At 45.8% G+C, this 7,780-nt stretch overlaps 1 protein-coding gene across 1 annotated transcript; it reads right to left on the bottom strand.

The window, feature by feature from the left end:
• Nucleotides 1–4,394: 4,394 nt before the first annotated feature.
• RpL36 (ribosomal protein L36) lies at nucleotides 4,395–7,692 on the bottom strand. Its single transcript, XM_075681679.1, has 4 exons — nucleotides 7,591–7,692; nucleotides 7,268–7,362; nucleotides 7,051–7,185; nucleotides 4,395–4,538 (listed from the first exon to the last, which is right to left on the bottom strand). The coding sequence occupies exons 2-4, from the start codon at nucleotides 7,358–7,360 to the stop codon at nucleotides 4,434–4,436; spliced, it is 333 nt and encodes a 110-aa protein (XP_075537794.1). The 5' UTR covers nucleotides 7,361–7,362; nucleotides 7,591–7,692; the 3' UTR covers nucleotides 4,395–4,433.
• Nucleotides 7,693–7,780: the final 88 nt, after the last annotated feature.

A 7,780-nucleotide genomic window follows, 5' to 3' on the forward strand; every position in this document is an offset into this window, starting at 1 on the left:
ATATATAACCCACACGGAACCCAGAGTCTCACTGCCAGAGGCATGGCGTCTCACCTTACAGGTAAACCCTCTCCCTTATAACGTGACACGAGATACTCACGAGGGCCGCCGCCAAGCGCACGCTACAAGGATCACCAGAACATATGGAGATCGCCCGGGAGTATTCTATACGGACGCTGCCGGCCCTCACCACGGGGGTTGGTTTACGGCGGCAGTCGTCCATCAAAACACACCCGTTAATGGTCTCACTTTCCGGGCCCCCAATATTACTTACGCGGAGGAGGTGGCCATCGCGCTTGCTGCCGCAGATCCAGCGTCTCGGGTCATCATCACTGATTCGAGGGGTGCTTGCCGCAATATAGAACAAGGCCAAATTTCATATCGTGCCTTCCAAATACTTAAGAAATGTGAGAACCAGGGATTCCAACCCCGGCGCTCCATTATTTGGGCCCCAGCTCATCAGGGAATAGAGGGGAACGAAGTAGCCGACGCTACAGCCCGCGCGCTTCATTTCCGGGCGTCGCCTCTATCACCCGTCGACGAGGTCCCTGAATTCAAACCGGCAATCACCTTTAAAGAAATCATACAGCTGTATCAGCTTAATCACGGCCGATACTTCCCCCCTTGCAAAGGCCTCAATAAGACGGAGGAGCGCTGGCTTCTCCGTCTCTACACAAATACAGTACTGTGCCCGGCGGTGCTGAAACACTTCAACCCGGCATTTTCGGGCGAGTGCCCGCACTGTGGGGAGGTGTTTGCGGACACATACCACATGGTGTGGGCATGCCCCTCCAACCCTGCTTTCCCCCCAAACTCCCACCCTACCCGAGAGGACTGGGAGGCCACCCTGCTCGGCTGCTCAACCCTCCAGGAACAACGTGCCCTGGTGGCCCGAGCCAAAGCCGCTGCAGAAGCCACGGGGGTCCCGGACTAGGGACCGCCCCCTAGACTTTGTAAGGGCTGGGCCCTTAGGGCTCAGCTCACAGCTCTCTTGTAAATAGTAGAAATAAAGTTTGTAACCAACCAACCGCAGCAATACTAAGCAATCGTTAGCACGTTAGCATGATTCCGCGAAAAAGGGCAAAATTACCCGCGGATATTCCTTCGTCCGTAGCAATTGCCGTGGCGCGGTACATCGCGTACAGCGTTGCATGCGCGTTCATTTCACGAATTTTAGCTCCTCCTGTCCCACCTGGCCACAGCAACATCCGGGAGAGCACGGTCCATATGACGCAGCGCAACAAAACACGAAGACCAACGCAAACCTGCCTGCACGGCGCCTTTGCCACGGTACGAAACCTACGGAGCAACACGTGTGAGCGCACAGAACCAAAACAAAGCCGCCATTGTGGCCCGAAAGGCGTGGCCGCTACGGCAAAGAAATAAAAAACCAGGAAAAAAAAAGAACGTACTACGTCACTTCCTCCACACTTTTCTCCTAGCGCGCGGAGGGTGTAGGGCCTCTCCTCAGTTTCCTTCCTCCATGGTGCTCTGCTGCTCATCTAAACCCAAGAGCAACCGACGCAACGCGGCTTGGGGGCCCAGTGCCTTGCGCCCCCAATTCTGAAACTCTATTGCCCAGAACTTACTTGGAGATAAGACAATAAAGTTTTTCATACGCACAGTGTGGAAATAGTGTTTAGCCTTACTGATAGAGTACGGTAACGACTGGCGTAGTGCGGAAATATCGGTTGTGGTCGGTGAAATACGTTTTGTATGCCGACGTCTTGCTTTTTTCAGTTTACGCCCCAGATGCGCAATGTCTTTTGTCATCCATGAATTGTTGGTGCGCACTATTTTCCGTTTTCTTGGCACGAAATCATTTATGCATCGGTGAACTAAGTCTTTGAAGAAAGCCCAGATGTGCTCAACAGAACTATGTGATTCATACAAACAAGAAAAATAAGAAAAAGAACTGTATAGTTCATCAAAAATATCGACGTCACTTGCACGTGAGAACAAGGAAATAACAGTCTCTTTCTTCTGAAGCTTTGGTGTAGTGTGCAGTTTCAAGGTTAGATTTAGCATCTTGTGGTCTGATATTCCTTCTAAGGCATTCACATGGGGCTTATGGCGTAGCAGGTTGGCGGTAACAAGGAAGAGGTCCAGAGTTGACTGTGAGCAATTTTGTACGCTGGTGGGCCCAGTGACTAGCAGTCAGATTATGCAAGAGCACCACGTCGAGGAACGATTGACAGGCACTGGTGAAAGCCTCTGGAGTATCGGCTAACCAATTTATTGACAGAAAGTTGAAATGCCCTGTCAACAAGTTAGCAGAATGGGTTTCATTTTGGCATAAGAATTTATTACGCTTTTCTACGAATGTATTGGAGTTCAGTGGGCGACAAAATCCTCCAATGATTAAATGAAATTCCTCAGGGAATACTTCGACTATTATACTTTCCAGCCCGACAATGTTTGGTAACCTTGATACTGGCAGAAATTCTTTGTATATTATTGAGACGCCACCACAGCGACCATTACCGTCACTCCGGAAAATATAACCTACACGGTGTTACTTCACTGTCAAATATATCTGGATGCAGCCACATTTCCATTAGTACAACATGAGGGTGATGTGCTAAGATAACTTAGTTTAAGTTCATTTGTTCGCTATACTTCGGGCATCGACATTGATGCACAAGAACATCTTTTTGGGCAATCACTTATTCATTGTGTTCATTTTGGACTGCGGCTTTCTTGAACGATTGGAACCCTTTTCATAAAAGTGCTGTCCCATTGAAACGTGTCATCCTAATCTTATCGTATAAAAGTTTTACTTTCCTGCCTTCTTTTCTGTCCTCAGCTACACTCGCCCAGTTTTCCAATTGTCCTTGCAGCAGCAGAAAAATCCTCGGACAGAGTTCCCCTCCCTTAAATTTGTGACAATCTTAATCAAGTATATTCACTTTTTCGCAGTGGTCGAACAGTTTAAGAATTATTGGCCGAGATTTGTTTGCTTGTTTGCACCCTAGCCTATAGAATCTCTCAATCGAGGAGACCTGTATGCCCAACTTGTCCTGAAATAGTTTCACCACTGTCTCAGAAAGCGGTGCCCAAGTTTCATACACCTTTTTGCTAATACCAAATGAGAAAATTATTGCAGCAGTTTCTATCCTCAAGGTCGACCAGTTTTCTTTCAAGACTGGACAGTGCTTTCCATACTGGCGATCTTAAGAGCGTAGTTCTTTTACAGTAGACAGATTCTTCTACCTGTTTAACTTAACTTCTATTGCACCCAACTGTTCTTACATGGTTTTCTGTCCTTTGAATAGCTGGCGAAGCAGTTCCTCAGTAGGGCTGAGCCCAGGATTACACTCAACGTCCCCGCAGAGCATGAGAAGAGCGACAAAAACATTCCGCAAGTGTGAATATAATGTACACACACTGTGAGGGCACACCAGCTGGATGAAACAACAATCACTCGTTCGAACAGAACCATATTTGTAACTAATCTGCGTAAAAAGCATGAATCGGTTCATTGTGTTGTTAGAGTGCCAGCCGGTTTGCCCACTGAAGGAATCCCAGACCGGGCCGTTCCTTATGTAGGGTAAAGACGATGACGTCAAAGGGGGCGGTGTCCAGCTGTTGGTGTCAACTTAATGCAGCAGTTCTTGTGCGCAGACTGTTCAAGTGAGAACAGTCTCGACACTCGACACAATGCTTCATTCGTTGAAGAGGCAGTCTCTGTCGTTCCAAGTAGCAATATCTGCGTGAAAAGCAAGAATGGGTTTATCGTGATGTTGAACTGCCAGCCGGTGTGCCCACTGAAGGAATCATGGACCCGAGAAAGTAGGCACAGGGACGCGAGAGGTCACTGTCCGGCTTGGAGCGCAGCGGCCGCGAGAAAACTGCGTTCGGATTTAAATTTCAGACCTTTCCACGGCGCATAGCGATGCTTTGCAAACACGATCGTTGGCACGCATTGTACGCTCTGCGCTTGTCAGCTTAAAATGACCAGACCTGGTGAAGGGCCCTTTAACTCTCAAGTCACTTCGGCAAGTAAATGAATCTAAAATCTAAAAAAATCTGAAACGCCGATTATTTGGAACAAAGCACTTGCCTATGCCCAGCACGATTACGAAGTTTTTCGGTAATATTTCATTCTTTTATTGTCCAGTCCACAACACCGCCAGTGGTCGCCAATCCAGGACCCTGGCCAAAAAGTTGAGACCTCTGGTCGAACGCAAGAACAAAAAAATTAAGGCGTATGCTTTTTTTCTGGCCCATTCATTGCCCTACCCATGCAGCAGCATTCAATTGATACAACCAACATAAGCGAATCTTCCAACAGTAATTAGTTTTTGCAGAAAGGTTGTTAATCGTGTGCTCTGCCAAAGCTCCTCAGATCACAGCGCACATGGTAGACATGCATACAACAAAAAGTATGCACATTCTCTTTACAAGGTTTATTACATGGCGCAATGGGGTGTTCACTTGTGCTCAGTCTTTTCCTTGTGAGCCTGTGCTTTCCTCTGGGCCAACAGAACGTTGCTCAATTCATCACGCTTCCTCTTGCCACGCAGGTGGGTGCCCAACTGCAGAGGAGACCATAAAAGAACACTGGGTTAAAATGCCACTGCAAGTTGCATGCCATGGTAGGCTATAATTTCAGTACCAGTATACGTTTGTAAAATTCACATACCACATCACTGCTAATCACTGCAAGCCAGTAAATGGAAAATTCAATGCCGTTCATATTTTTTTTTTTTTTGACGTCCCAATTCTTATTCACTCTGACCCAACCCACATGTCCAAACAACTTTGGCCTTTTCTCGCACTACACAGGGACTACACCATTGCTGTTTTAAATGCAATAGGACCCTGAGTGATTCTCCAGTGATCCAACGTGAAGACAAGCATTCTAGAGGTGTTTTTATGAAATAAAGTAATAAAGTGCCACATCGCACAAGTTTTCCCCTGGAACTTAGTTGAATGCAAACCGGATATAAATTATAGCAATCATGCCTTCACAGAGCCTTGGAAGCATGCCACGCATGAAATTGTTACTGCACAGCACACTTTCCCAGCCTTCACTGAACACATCTAATGCTTTTCCTTGTTGCATACTGTATACATCTGACAGCTGCCTTGACCTTAAATACAATTTTTCTCAACTGCACCCTAACTTCCAATATGCTAGTTCAGAGTTTTTTATGTCACTAGACACTGGAGATCTATTTCAGAACATGTGCCTTTCGATTAGTTGTCTTTCTAAGCAGAAGTAGGTGCAGGATTCATGCCGCTTCTGTACCAAGGAATTCAAGGATTTTCAGAATTTCAAGGCCAAGCCATCATATTTTCAATGACCATGCATCTACAGTAATGCCAAAAAACAAAACTGCTGCTTAAGTGATTAGCTGATGCTCAGAATCTCTTGGGCTTTGTCTCTGGCAGCCTTCCTTGTGCTGTTTGATTTCACAATGCAAGCGATGTCACATTTAGCCTCTGCTGCCTGTGCATCAAATAAATTATGGGGTTTTACGTGCCAAAACCACTTTCTGATTATGAGGCATGCCGTAGTGGAGGACTCCGGAAATTTTGACCACCTGAGCTGCCACGGCGGGTTGTCTGTGCATAGCTATCTGCAGAATTTGTTAACTCAGCCGCTGCTGCTTCCATCTTGCCCTTTTCAAACTTTCAATTCTCCCCCCCCCCCCTCCTGACAGCACTTGTTCAGACCCACTGCTTGATATTGCGTTGACACTGCTGCTAACAGTTATTGTACTCTGAGCAGAATACAGTGCAACACATTAGGCTGCATGCGCTATTAGCTGTGAAACACATAGATCATCCACAATGTATAAACTTGTGGCAAGATTTCTGTGTATGGTTTCCAGAACTGGACCATTCTGTTATCAACTAGCTTTCCTGCGACTACAGTTATTCTGCAAGTTCTGTGTATCTGCATCCCCTTTCACCTTGCAGCAGCGAGGGGCCCTTCTGAAGCAACCACCACAACAGCATACTTTTGCATTGTAAGTGGGCTTTCGCGCCCATGCATACTGCTCCCCTCACTGCCACAAGGCCGTACGGGCAGTGCTCGCATATTAAAAAATTGCAATGGTGTACAGTAGATTACAAGGAATGCTGTACTGGAGACCTCCAAAATTTATGTTGACCATATGAGTTCTTTTGAATATAGGCTCCGTCAAAATGCAGTTACGAGTCAAACCCACAACCGCATAATGCTGTCACTGCAGCATGTTGCCATGTAAAATCATTAAATGGACAGTAATTACACACACATTTTGTCATAACCACATAAGTACTGACTGTAGTCACGACTGGCATTTGTTCAGTGCGAAAGTCTTCCAAATTTTTGCAATAAGATTCAACGCGCATTCATAAATACCCAGACTTTTCTGCCCCCCCCCCCTGTATTGTAAGAACTGGCATCATTTTTCTACAACATATATTAACAGGGTATTAGAGGGAACAGAGTGAACCTCGTCCCTTGACAAGCATCCGAATTCCTTAACACATGTCCTATATGGCACCGGCACAGTATTTGGCATAAAAAGAAAAATGCCTTTTTGACGAACATGCAAGACTGCCAACAACGTTTCAAATACTCACATAAAACGCACACCGCAAAATACAGCAAGGTGGCCGCGAGAATGTACCTATCCTAGGAAATCAATATGCATTTAACATAATCGTTCGACACTGTCGTAAGGAATTAATGCCTTCCTAAAGAAATAATTGTTCAGCAAATAAATATTTTGCACTACACTTGGTTCTACAAACTAGTTCCAACGATTTCACTTAACCAGTGAAACCAGCCCCAGCAAGCAATGCCTCCAAGCTAAACTACAGGCGCATCTAGCAAGAGCAGGCTCGCGCGAACAAAATTGGGACGCAATTAGTTTGTGCACCAGCTGCCTCTCGACATGCTTCTCGCGGCTTAATGCTCGAAGCATTAACCCGGTGCAGCCAATTACCGTGAAAGCTGTGCGCACCACTGTATTTCCGAAAAACCACACAGACGAACTTTCATCATGTAACCACCAAAGCCTCGCAATGCGGGACATCGCGATAGGAGCTTACCCTTTTTTTGATGAACTTGAGGGCACGCTTATCCTTTGACACTTTCAGCAACTCCATCGCTCTCCGCTCGAAAGGTGCAAATCCGCAAACCTCCCGGATGAGATCGCGGACGAACTTAGTGTGCTTTGACAGGGCCTGTTTAAGGACGGAACAGCGGTTAGTGTGCAACATGAGCAAAAAGAGGGGGCCCGGAATCAGCAGAAGCAATGATACTTACGCCCTTTCGCCGCGATGGTCTCGGCTTGGATTCATTTTTCGTGACTCTGTGGCCCTTTTCAAGGCCTACGGCCAATTTGTAGTGTAATCCCATCGCTGAAAATAAAACGACACAAGATAGGAATATCAGCTACCGGCTATGACGGCTCGTAAACACAAGTTCAGAGATGCATTAAAACAGCGACAGTGTAAGCCTCGTCACTGTAATTTTATCTTATTAGAGAAGTAAGTAGCTCAAAGAAACCAAATGATAGATTTTTAGCAATTGTGCTGCTAAATTAAGCATGATTATAACCGATTTAAACAGATACAACGGAACCTCACCTGCAGAGTTTAAAGGAGGCAGCCGAAAAGGCTTCTGGGATTAACTTATGTTAATTCAACCGAACAAGGACAGCCGAAGTTAACGTAAATGTGAGACTGAAAAAACTATAAATTTAATTAAAACATTTACATTTGGTAAGTAATTATTCAAATAAGTGTTTTTTTATTTATTATATTGATTTAGTAAAGC

The sequence above is a fragment of the Dermacentor variabilis genome, chromosome 2, assembly GCF_050947875.1.
Source record: "Dermacentor variabilis isolate Ectoservices chromosome 2, ASM5094787v1, whole genome shotgun sequence".
In the NCBI taxonomy this organism is placed as follows: Eukaryota; Metazoa; Arthropoda; class Arachnida; order Ixodida; family Ixodidae; genus Dermacentor; species Dermacentor variabilis.

Excerpts from the sequence above, each read along its gene's own strand:
- RpL36 (XM_075681679.1), bottom strand. The coding sequence starts at position 7,360 with ATGGGATTACACTACAAATTGGCCGTAGGCCTTGAAAAGGGCCACAGA. Across the intron at positions 7,186-7,267 it reads GACCATCGCGGCGAAAGGGC|GCCCTGTCAAAGCACACTAA; the intron begins GTAAGTATCATT and ends GTCCTTAAACAG. Across the intron at positions 4,539-7,050 it reads TCAAGTTCATCAAAAAAAGG|TTGGGCACCCACCTGCGTGG; the intron begins GTAAGCTCCTAT and ends TCTCCTCTGCAG.